Below are 13,911 nucleotides of genomic sequence, written 5' to 3' on the forward strand. Positions count from 1 at the left end.
GTTCGATTTCCCGTAAAAACGAAAAAACTGCATCTGCATCTTGCATGTCGTTTTCTCTTAACACTTCCATTGTTACGTAACACTTCCATTGTTGATGGAAGCATTAAACCTTAATCCTGCCCCTCTCCCCCGTGGGGAGGAATTTCGAAAAATCCCTTCTTAGTGTGCGTTCTCGTGACGTATCCTAACTGTGTACCAAATTTCAACTTTCAACTCCTCACCCAGGGCTGGATTTACATAAGGACATTTGGGGCCTGTGCCCAGGGCCCCCACAAAACTAAAAAAAAATTATGTTTAAACAAATTTTTTTTCTATTACCGCAACAGCCTAGTGTGGCCTAATCAGGAATGAGGGCAACAGGCAGAGAAAACCAAACCCGGGAAAAAACCTATGAAACATCAGAAAATTTCAGGAAAAAATTTCACATAGGTATTTTTCAGTTAAATTAAAATAATTAGTTTTACACAATAAAATATATGTATGTTTACAATAACCTTATTTTTAAACGAAATTTACAACTTCCTAGTTCAAATCTAATTGAAAGTACAGTATTTTGTGTAAATTTACTAAATCATCAAATTTGCCCTCTTAAAGTGGGAACCCCCACCGAATTTGTGCCCAGGGCTCCTGGATTGGTAAATCCGACCCTGCGTTTGGGCTCTACGCTGATTATTATTATTATCAACTCGTCTTGATTATATATATATATATAGATTATTTACCAATTTCTGTATTTTTTTTTGTGTGTGTGTTTATTTCACAATTTAATACTGAAATTTATGTTCTTTATATTTAGATTATTATACTAAAAATGGGTAAAATTAAATGAATCAGCTGTAAAATAATTACCTGAATGTACAATATAAATGATACAAAAAGTTCAATACAATAAATTTATTTATAACTAAAAGTTAAAGAAAACAGTTCAATAGTTCAGTTGATAAAAACAGCAGAGAAAGAACCAGCACTCCCATCAGATTAGAATTTACTTACAAAAGATAGATAATAATAATATATTACTACTATTACTACTACTACTACTACTATTTAATTCACAAAAGAAAGCATATTTCATACTTCTACTTTTCAACAAAACTGTTGATTATATATTACAGTTTGAAAAATAATAAACAAAACTGTAATTTCATATAAATTCATTGCATAATGTTAACAAATATTAATACAATTTTTAAATTATCAAAATCAAATTTGAAAGTTAAAGACAATGATTTAGAGTAGAAATTCCCAATTTTTTTTTATTTAAATTTCTGAATATATCAATGTTGTCTTTACTTAATGCTTTCATTACTTTGTATTGATATAACATTTATATTTGATTTTTATACATTGATGTAATTTATAGAATCAAATAAATCACAATTCAAAACACAGTGTCTTCCAAAAATAATTCTACCATTTTAAATTATTGTAATTATGTTAATTCTTCTCCAAGAACATTGTAATGTATATTAAAACATTAAAAAACCATCCAAATTTCACATTTGCCCATTTCAATTTCTGAATGTGTGTACCTTATGTTACAGGTCATACATTTAATCAATACTCAAATTCTTCCTATACAGACTACAGCATATCCATTGTCACTCCTCCCACAACAGCTACAATTCCATAGCTCCTGCTGATTATTTGTGTTACACGAATAAAAGTGATTTCAACTTTGAAAACTACAGAATGCAAAATATTTTCTATCTTCCAGAGTCACAGTTTTATTTACAGTGCTTCCTAGAGGTAGTTGATAATGAGACATTTGAATGTAGATGGGAGGCAAAACTTGGACGGTTGCTCTATCGCTAGATGTACATCACACACTTCTCAGATAATAATTAACATAATTACAGTAATTTAAAATACTAACATTCATTTTGGAAAACCCTGTAAATTTTAAAAGTGTAAACAACAATAAGTTAAGTTAAGAATGTGTAATAATGCAGAAACTCAAGACATTACAAACAATACAATATAGATCAACCAGAATGCTAATATAAGCAGTTTGGCTTTTAGATGTAATACATTCTTAAGAATCTGTATAAAAGTCAAGCAATAGAGATGTACGTTATGAAGACAGTTTCTTTCCCAACAGCTAAAAGAGAAATCATGAAATCTCTTAGTATTAAAGAGATAGGAAAGTTTTTATTTTTGCAGTTAATAAATATATATAATATTTATTATAATATATATATATATATATATATATATATATATAATATATATATTATTATAATATTATATATATATAATAATATATATATATATAATATTATTATATATATATATATATATTATATATTATAATAATTATATATATTATATATTATATATATATATATATAATAATGTATAAAACCAGGGAAGGTGGCACAAGGCAGATTCAGCGTGTTTGCCAGAACCCAGTCTCATGTTTTGAAAAGGCCCCATAGTTGATGAAAACTCATCAGACATTTTGAAGGACCCCCTGTATAGTAGATTGAATATTTGGGTGTGTGTGGAAAATGCAATTGCATAATCCACTAATCGATGAAATACATTATAAAAAACAATCTTTCGGAAGCATACCGAAATTTATTAATTGCATTATAAATAATGTTAACTATGCCAACAACCATGGCTTCAGCTGAATATAGTTTCTTGCAGTTGAATAAAAAATTATCTTCAATCATCAATAAGCCAAGACTGATTTACATCTCTGGCTATTCTTTCAACAGAAAGTGAAGCAGCAAACTCAATCAATTTTGGTGACGTAATCAAAGATTTTGCAGCGGAAAAAGCAAGAAAAATTATGCAATATTCATCTTACAAAAAATATATGTAACATCCTTTCTATTTATAATAAATAATTCCTTACTGTAAAATTTAAGTATAGGATTTGAATGTGTATTCTGGCCCTGCAAAATTTTTGAACTGGGCCCCACAAAAGGTCATGCTGGCCCTGTATAAGACATTATTTAAAATGTTAAAACCATTGATTATGTAAAAAACAAGCAACAAAAATCAATTTATAAAATGATTTTGTTATTAAAAATGAAATAAGACACCTCTTCATAGCTTGGAATTTTTGCTTGTTGTCAAGTATTTGAGAGTACAAATTTAGAGTACAAAAAGTGATTTAGGGATATCAACGTATTATGTACAAAAGAGCAAGTTGTACAAAAGTCAAAGGCATCTTGTAGTTTAGTTTACAAAGACAGCATTCAAGATAATATAATCTAAAATTTGTAAAGCAAGTGTTCCAATAAGCTTTATCAGAATCCCAATTTTTTTCTTCTAATCCATGAACTTGTTTTTAATAGCATTAGAAAACAACTTGATTTTGTTAAATAATTCATATTTCTAATTAATTAAATTATGAGTTTATTTAGAGATCATGTGTCACAAACTTTATCCTGTTTTCTTTTAATTTTCACTAAGCTAATAAGAAATTTATTTATAAAGAATAAATAGAATGCTATAAAAGATTTCTATAACAATGTCATCATCTAGTTACTATAGTGTGGCCATTGGCCACATTGTTATATGTATTTTAGTTACATTTTTTTCTTATTTATCTTTATATTCGATTCTTCCTTTTTGTCATAACTTCCTTCCAGAAGCTTCTGTCTTAAATCTCATTGCCTTAAGGAGGGATTACCTCTTCTCAGAACTCTTGGTAGAACAAAAGGGTAGGGAAATTATCATTTCTCCAAAATTTTGGGAGAAACAAAAGGAAGGCTAGGATCAGAGGCAAAACTGCCAACAGAAGAGTCATTCTTGGTCAAGATCTCAGAACAGACAGTAGGACAGTGCTCTGAACTTGAGAAGGGACAAAGGGAATTGCAAAGCCAAGGAAAACTGTAGAGGTCAAGAAATTAAAAGAGAAGGATCGTAAGGACTGGAGATCTCCAAGGCACCAAGTTTGTAAAGGAGAGAGACATCCAAAAGCATAATATTGAGAAGACACCTTCCATATTAGCACCTACCAACTTAAGGAAACCTGGGTATTTTCTACCTTCTTCTGTCTGTGTGACACACTTTCCTGAGCCTCTGGTTCTTTCCTTTTCTCTTAGGTTTAAGATAGATATAAGGTTAGTTGTAAGTCGATCAGATTTTTACTGTATGTATATGTGCACATAATCCAAATGCTTATGGGAGGACAATTTTTACAAATGGGAGGACCCTTTTAGTAATTAGTAATACTAATATCTGTAAAGTTGAGATCTGCACTAAAAGAACCAGTTCAGAGAAAAATAAAGGATATTTTGTTTGTAAATCTGTTTTATGTATCCCTCTTAGTAATGTTTGTTTGCAGACCTTACTATCTCTCAATACAAACAACCACAATAGGATACCATAACTTTTTCAACTTTTCATTACAATATTCTACAAAAAAGATATGTTGTCTATAAAGAAATCTTTCTTTATTTAGCATATTATTTTTAAGTAAAAATTGTTTTCCATTTCAATCAATTGAGAGAATGAAAGTGTACTGTCTGCAAAGAGCCATATCTTCCAGTGGCACATTATTCTATGGACAAAAAAGGCAATTGCCTGGGACCCCAAACCAATCTTTTATAAGAAAATATTTTCCCAAAGAAAAATGTGTGAAATCACCACTGTACATGGAGGCCCTAACTCAAATTTGCTCGACCCCATGAAACTGTAATGCTCCACTGTTACATTCTTTCAGAATACCACAACAAAAAAATTTAGTTAGAAAAATGTAAACTTGTTCAACAATTTTTGATAATTTTCATAAAGACTGAATTCTCTTATACTCTATACAGGTAGCTATGTTCATTACATAGCTACCTATACATTTAGTCAAAAGTAATTGACTTATTCACATTATAACAAATCATAAGGAGTTATTATCTGAGTAGTTAAGAGTTAAAAATAATAATACAAATACAATACATATAAAATATCATTTGAATTTGTACTGTATTTGTTAAATAATATTACTGTTTTGATTATTTCAAATTTCTAAAATATATTGCCTTTCATTCAAAATCTACATTCATAATATAGTTCATACTAACAACCTCAATCTTAGTATACAAGTATACATCATATAAGTTTTAAAGATTTTAAACTTAAAATTTAAAACTTATTACATAATGCCATTTAAAAAATTATCTAAATTTTAATCATCAAAAACTTTCTTAATAAGAATTAATTACTCAAGAACAAAACTACATTATTATTATAGTATGATGATAATATAACAATGTTGTAGTTTAATGCACACATGAAGAAAATAACAGTTACATGGAGTGGTGGAATTGTTATTTTCCTCATCAGCATGTGAAAAGACATTTTTTATATTCTCTTTTTAAGAATTTTCTTAAATTTTGTAATTTATTATATTATGTAATAAGACTGAGCTTATTGACTCAAACATTTTATGAGTGAATTATGTAAACTTCTAATTAAGATTACATTTTTGATGTTTGTTTTTGAAAATTTAAAAATTTATAAAGACGTACTTGTTCATCTCTTAATAATGCAGGCTGTCGATAATGTGTCTCGATAATATGAGGATTCTGGGCGAATGAATGGAAGTAGCTCTCCAGACAATTTTCGTTAAGTGCAACGCACAACCAAGCCCAACTCCATCCAATCAGAGTTTTATTCGACCCAACCGTTTGAATGTGCTCTAACGTTTTCTGATGAGTAAATTCTTTTACAAACTGCCAATAACCTTGAGATGGATGACATAAACTAGACATAAAATATAACTTTAAATAATGTTAAAATAATAAAATTTGTAATTATTCAATTAATAACATGGTCATTTAAAGAGGAAAAAAAATACTTGAAATTTTTTGAAGCACCTTTCTAATTATTATAATGCAAATTTAATTTACATTTACATCTTAATATATAATAATTTAGGAAATCAACTGTTTACTTATTATTAAAATCTTCATTATACAAATCAATCTTTTTTTAAAAAAAGCCTATTAAAGATATACAACTTTTGTAGACTTTCAAAATTGTAAAATTCAGTTTTATAATATATAAAATATGAAATATTTCATTAGTTTTTAGTACAATTTAAAGTCAAACTAGCCACTGTAATATTAATCAAGTAACAAATACTCTTAAAGTTGGCAAGGGTAGACAAACACTAATGTGAAGATGACCCATTGATAGTTATCAAACACATCAGTGTTTCTCCAACTTTATCTACTACTACAATATACTTTATTATAAGTGTATTGGTTACTTAATAAAGTAAAATTTAAATTTTAAACAATATATATTTCTTCTTTTCCTTAATTTTCAAAAACTAATAAAAATATAAATAAAGAAAATTAAATGATTTTTCTTTTCTATAGAACAAACTAAAGTTATTCAACTTTCTCTTGAACCAATGTTTGTAATAGAACTTTTTCAATGAGAATCTTTTACTAATTACCGTTCAAAAGTTGTAATTTTTATAAAAATTTTGATCTCTCAGTTAAAGTAGTTAAATTAGATAGCATAACATTAGAGACATCTCTCTTCAGATCTTATCTTTTAAACTGAACGAATTTAAAAGTCAGAACAATCTAAAGTTTAATTCCTCAAATTGGATGCACTTCTACAATTGACAAGGTATTAAAAAATACCCAAAACAATGGTTTATGTTTTCATCTCGCCAAAATTCTTACAATGGCATCAGAAACATTTACTTATCTTACTACAACACCTGAACTTTTTGTTGAGAAAATTCTTTATTAACAAATGTTTTCAACCTACTACCACAGGCAATCATCAGGTTTTAATTTAAGCAAATGTTTCAGAAATTGTGAATTTTACATTTTAAGAATATTTCAAATGTAAAATTCATGATTTGTTAATAAAGAATTCTATCAGCAAAAAGCTCAGGTGTTATAGTAAGATTGTATTTTCTCTCTACTGAGTACACACAGTATGAATTTACTTAAACTTCATTATACTTATGGCATTCAAACCCTCATTCAATAAATGGAATATTCAGTAAGTGATAAAATTATATTTATATAAAAGAATAAATATAAAAACACTTATTGAATGGAGACATGACATATTTTGACTGAATTCTGTTACAAAAAAGAATAGCATTTTGGTGTTTTCCCCCCTACAAATTATAGTCATGATACATTTCCCACAGAGCCTCAATAAATGACTAACTTAATACAAGATTCCAATAACAGTTTTTGAGTATAGTTACACAATTCATTACCAAACTGCATAATTAAATTTTGTTTTTTAAATCAAATGTTACAAATATATATTTTAAAATTGCTGTAAAAATTTGAAAATCCTGAAGAAACAATCCAATGCTCTCATAAAAAGACTTGATATCTACATTTTTAAAAAACATACAAAAACCAAATATTAGTAAATATAATAATAAATTTGATCATTTCAGTTTTCAGATTTGTTTGATTCAAAAGAAAAGATCTGAAGCTAAGAAATTTCAAAAATATTTATCTGAGGTCTTATTTAGCACTTTTTTAAATGAGTGCATTTTGGACTTTTTAATTAACAAATGTAAATTGAATCATAATGTCCAATTGTAAATTTCTTTCTTCAAAACACACACTAAACTTTTGAATTCTGGCAAAAACATTTTAATTAAAAAAAAGGTTTTTGGCCTCTTTTATATAATAGTTCTTCTTCGGGTTATAATATCCAAGAAGAGAATATTCATTTTACACATTTCCTTGAATGTTACAACCTAAATAAAGCCTCTAAAACATGCCAAAAATATTTATTTTGAATTAAAATATCTCTGTCAGAATTCAAAGGTTTACAGTGTATTTTGATCTGTGACCACAGGGTCAGCACCTCTTTGAAACATGGTCAGGACTGACACCACTGTGTCTTTTTGGACTGACACCACTGTGTCTTTTTGGATAGACACAGAAACCAAGTTGGCCACAAATTTTGTTGTGCGAGCAGTCGCGCTTGTAGGCTTCTGGATTCGGAATGGAGGCAGAAGGAGACAACCGGAGGAAGTACACTCCACAACACTCACAAAAATACCCGTTTATTGATAGATATTATTTACAAATTCTACGACATTTCAGAAGCTTAGCACAATGGCTAAGAAATTTAACATAAATGCTTAGCACAATTACGGAAAAGAGAGGGATAAACCTACCTCGACCCTGACCAAGAGAGAGAGCTCACAATAAATTTGCGAGATAATAAATACCTTAATATACTTGTAAGTCCTAGATGTATCGACATGATGTAGGTGTGAAAGTTCAGCAACTCAGTTCAGAGAGTAATCCCTTTTTGTCTTCTTGGGCGGCGGCGAGCAACAACAGCTAGAAGGGTGGGTCGGAACACACACATACACATACACTTTAAGAAAAGGTTGACGACGACTGCTGCGGATAGTCATCACACCCTCCCTTTTATTAGGGGGCTCCTCTTGGGTTTTTCCCATGACTTGGTTAAGATTTTTAGTATCATTGGTTCTGGGTAACACATTCAACATATCACCCAGAAAAAAAGCAAGTCCATGGGAACAGGTTTAATCATCTCTTGGATAATTTTTCTCTCAAAAAATTTGTTTGAATAAATTTTTTCATTGGACCTGAGCTCACAGATCTATCATTCAAGTTTATCTTTCAGACTGATTTATGTCTATATAGAGAAAGTATTTGTATTTAAATTTAATATGCTCCAAAAGAAGAAATACAATATGCCAGTAAAAGACTGAAGGGGAAAAAGAAAGGAGAAACATAAATAATAACCTTACTCAAATCTATCCTGAATTTATACATGAAAATTTCAAAAAGTGTTCCTAAAAAAATAAAAGAAAAAAAAAACAAGTTTTCAAGAACTAAAACTAAAATTTGAACCATTTAAAGGAATTGTCTCATTAAAAAATAATAATGAAACTGATTTTATGAAAGTTATTAAAGAATAAGAAAAAAAAATTAAATAATCTTCAAAGTTTTGTCTATTAGATAAAGTTAAGATAATAATTGTGCAAAAATGTACATGCTAAATTTATTGAGAAATTAAAAAATAATTGCTATTTATTTGTTAATGTGAAGTATTATTTTAAAAAAATATTTTATAAAGATGTGTAAATGTTAAGCTCAAAAACCGAAATCATTCACTGAGCGAAAAAAAACAACCACAATGCGTTGTGACTGCTTCAAAACAGCCACAAAGCGAAATTCACGTCGTGGCATTTGTAAAAATTGCCACAACACATTGTGGCTAACTCAAAATGACCACAAAGCGAAATTCATGCTGTGGCTTTCATATTTGACCATGACATGTTCTGGTTAGGTTAGGTTAGGTTAGTTAGGTTACTTGGTTACTTTTTAACAACATGTAATCATTTGTGAAAATCTGTTGCAGTGCTCGATATGTCAACGTTTTCTAACAACTAATTTACTAAAAAAAAAATTACTTTGTCAGGAACTTTTATTAATAAATCAGTCTTTTTTTTATGAGAATCAAGAATGTTTCAAAGTTATTTATTTTTACAATAACTATTACCGTGATATTTCAAGTTGCATTTTATGTTCTTTAAGTGACATTTGCATTTTTTATCAATACAGTATCTTTTATAGTGACACATTATAAACCCTTGCTTACTTCCAGATGTTAACATGGATACTGAGCAAAGTGTGAAGTTGAGAGTATGTCCTGAATGTTAATAAAGTTACTCTCAGAAATTGTGAAGAACACCTTTGTTTCTTAACTGAAAGAGACCTGATGGATTAATGCTCGTAACAACAGCTAAAACATTTCTGAGAGCTGCAAGTCCCCGATCAACATCAGGCACCTAACTAAAACATTTGAACCAATTTCAACCTGTCCGAGTAACCTAGCCTAACCTAACCAGAATGCGTCATGGTCAAATATCATGAAAGCCACAACACAAATTTCATTTTGTGATCATTTTTACAAATGCCACGATGCAAATTTTGCTTTGTGGCCATTTTGAAATGACCACAATGTGTTAGGCTCAAAGACCAAAATCGACCACAACATAAACATTAAAACAATGAAAAGTTAGAATTTTTAAGATCAAAAATCACTGTTAAAAACAGAAGAAAAGTTCATTTGTACTGTAAAATCAGACAGAAAACAAAAAATCATCATTAGCAGAAAAACTGAAAGAAAATGTTCTTTATCCTTGGATTCTGACTAAAGAATACTTTCGATTTTTTAATTTTGTCTTATTTTTTATTCTTTTATTTTTCTTGTTAGTTTTAATTATTTAACTTTTTCAGATTTGTTTTTATAATTGCTTGCTTTAAAAATTTGATGATAAAGACAAATTTTGTGTATAATATCTATGGGGAATATACAAAAATTTTTTTGGTAATCCAAAGTTATTTTTTAAATCATTTAAATTATTATTTAAAAACATTTTGTCATATAAATTATACCTATTATACTCAATTACACACAAATTATGCACACATTTTTTGCAAAATATTGTATTTGCAAAAAATGTGTGCATAATTAATGTATAATTGAGTATGATAGGTGTAATTTGTATAATTAATATGTAAAATTTTTGCAAATAAATTCAAAAATATTCTGTAATACATGTGTGGTGACACAGGTCTATTTCATAAAAATATTTAATAAAAAGTCAATGCATTAACAGAGTAAAAAATGATTTTTATATTCCCCCCCCAAAAAAAAAGTAGACATCTGCTCTCCTCTGTCTCCTATGGTCACTTTTGTAATTCTGCATGTACAATGGCTTCATGTACCAGTACCTGTTTTTAATAAAGCCATTCATCTCCATGTAGACATCAAAAATTAAGTAAAACTGTCATGGACATAAACAACATCTTAACACATGTTTTTAGTTAAAATATAATGTTGTGTATGCAAATAGTTCAAATTATTGAACTATTTGAATAAAAATGAAAAGTTAAATTCTTGATACTGCAGTTCTTTCATGATATTACTCTTTCAACATTTGTAGTATACAATAAATAGAGCTAGAATATCTAGGCTCTAAAAATCATAAATATAGTCAAAGCCCTCTGAAACAAGAAAAAATATTATTTCAGAAAGATTTATTGTTATAATAAGAGTTTTTAAAAAAGTATTTCCTTCTTCATTTAACATTGTTGGGCTACAAATTGAGTTATTTCTACAAAGTTAGAAAACGTTTGTACAAGTTTTTACTCTGTATTTTTCTGTTCTAAGTTGAATCACATGGTACTGAATATTTTTTCTGGTTTTCATTTTGAACATATTTTTTCTAACATAGAAAAATCACTGTCTGAAGAAATTTTTCCATTTAGACAGGTTTCATTTTGGATAGATTTTACTGCATATATTATTATTAGTCTCACTAGTATAAGATTTAAGTGATTTTATTGCATATTATTATGTTAAACATAAAAATCCAAAATCAGTTAATCTTCATATAAAAAATAAACTAAGTAAAGTTAAAAGTAAAATTACTGTGACATCGTCACAATAATTTTACTTTTTCTGCCATTTTTTGTCACTAAACTTATATTTAGTAGTGTCTTTCCCCTGTACATCATACTTTTCCTATTAACAATGAAATCATGCCAGTCATGTATCTAACTCCATTTGGAAGAAAATTTTTTTAATTGAAATAACATGACTTCTGGTTTATACTGGAAATTCATATACAGTTAATCACGCCTCCTGCCCCCAAGTTTTCCATATCTGGTCTCAACTTTCATCTATCTAACACTGTTCTTGAAATTAAGGAAGGACAGACAACAGACAAACAACAGTGGAAATTTATAAGTCTTTTTTCAACTTGCAGCCCAAATATAGAACAAAGTAATTTTAAAATATAATTTCTCAAGGAGAATGCCTTTTGTTATAATTTAATAAGTGTTATTTGCAATACTAAGACATGCCTTTACACTTTTTAATAAAACATTATTTTAAATGAGTTTAACATAACAAAGTTCCCCAGAAATAATCAATATATAGGGATGTCTTAGTGTTGAAAATTCCACAAATTCTAAAAGTAAAAGAGGGCTTTGTTACAATTATTTTTACCTAATATGATCAGATTCTGATAGATTTCGGGTTTTGATTGTAATATACAGGTTTACTATAATTTATAATCTCTTGAAAAAATTGAGTGCCAAAAAGTACTGAACTGCAGTGCTGAACTGCTCTTGAAAAAATAAAAACTAGTTTCCTTTGTCATTTAGTGTTAAATATTATCAAAAAAATCTCTTTCAAAAGCTAACATTTCAGCTAAAAAATGAAAAATGATTGCAGGTTTCCAGATTTAGTGTTTTTTTTGTATTTTAGTCTTTCAGACTAAAATACAAAAAAAACACTAAATCTGGCAACCTGCAATCATCTGTACTGATGCCTATGGACTAAAGGTAATATTCATGATAGGAAAGACCGTATTTTAATTCCAAAACTGAAAAATAAATTAAAATTTAACTTTTTCTACAATGATGATAATGCAGTAAGGAAAATATTGTGTATTTTACAAGCCTAGTAAAAAAAAAAAATTATTGTCAGAGATTTATTGCAATAGAGATTATTCAATAAGGAGAAGCTTTACATTAAGCTAATACAAATTGCATAGGAATTATTTCTTCATTACAGAAAGATTTATTATATCGATAATTGCTGTATCAAGATTTGCCTGTAGTTACACGATTTTTGATACCTGTCCTATGTTTAGTAACAAGATAAAGATTCAAAGTTCTGGAGTGATTTTAAGTTAACTGTTTGTTCAAATAGAACAAAACAGTGTAATATTGAATAAAATCGGAATAGACAATATCATTATTTAAAGCCTGACATTATTTATTAGACAATATCATTATTTGCTTACATTCACAGCATTCTGAAAAATTTAGCACAATATATTTAGTTTTATTAAAAACACAAGATACAAATAATCCAAAACTAAAGAGTACATTTGCTTTTAGAATTTAAAGCATTTTCAGATTACAATCTGTTTAAAGATTGATCACAGAAATGAATTAAAAGTATTTAAATTTAAATTACCTAACTTACACAAGAAATCAAAAATACAGCAGATTCTGCTTATTGTAATTTAATAATTACAAATATTGCTATTACTTGTTTGATGTTATCACAGTCTTTAGCATCTCAGTCTGACATGTGATAATGGTCTGGTAACATACTCAACACTGCAGAAAACACACACAGCTTCCCTGCTTTGTTACAAAACATATGCCTCTCCCCATTTATAGACTGCTAGATTCAATGGTATATTTTCCATTGTTGCAGAACTGCCATCACTTGCGTATGTCCATTAGTTGCTTTGACTGTCCAATTTTTGCATAAACAGGCCAATTCCTTCTTGTTTTGCAATTTCAGTTTTGAACACTGCATATACTAGCTATTGTTAAAGACAGGAGAGGCAAACAATACTACATGAATAACATAATACTGTATTGTGACCGTCGGCCATATTGTATATATATATTTTATTGTATATAGTTGTAATCCTATCTTATTTTTGCCATTTCCTCCTTCCTTTGTCTATTCTTTCTTAAACTTTCCATGACCGTTATTGCCGTGGGGCTGGATTAGCAGTTCTGAGAATCGGTAGGGACAATAGCAGGTAGTGTGGCCTGGGGAAAAAGTGGCTAAGAGAGGGGTCACTTTTCGACTAGATACGAAGAGAGATGGACAGCAAGAGCAAGGCTCGATCGTGATTTCCGAGAGAGGAAAGAAGTGCGATAGTCGAGTGAAGAGCCAAAATATAGAGACCGGCATATTGGAGAACCCCGATAATTGAGAGAAGAAAGGATAGTGAAGAAAGCCACTATCGTCGGATCCAGGTTCTACACAAAGTATCAATACGTATCCGCCGAAAAAGAGAAAACCCCAGGTGAATCATCCCTTCATTTCTTCTACCTTTCTTCTGTCCTATCTTTCTTATCTTTCCTTAATATTAAGTTAGAT

At 28.9% G+C, this 13,911-nt stretch overlaps 1 protein-coding gene across 1 annotated transcript in view; it reads right to left on the reverse strand.

Annotated features, from left to right (window-relative positions):
- Positions 1-13,911, reverse strand: part of prd1 (pruning defect 1) — a 109,883-nt gene that overhangs the window by 63,774 nt on the left and 32,198 nt on the right. Inside the window, 1 exon segment of the mRNA XM_067270775.1 lies at positions 5,481-5,715. Coding sequence (XP_067126876.1) covers positions 5,481-5,715 — 235 coding nt within the window.

Source organism: Centruroides vittatus, unplaced genomic scaffold (genome assembly GCF_030686945.1).
Source record: "Centruroides vittatus isolate TY-2023 unplaced genomic scaffold, ASM3068694v2 contig_377, whole genome shotgun sequence".
Lineage (NCBI taxonomy): Eukaryota > Metazoa > Arthropoda > Arachnida > Scorpiones > Buthidae > Centruroides > Centruroides vittatus.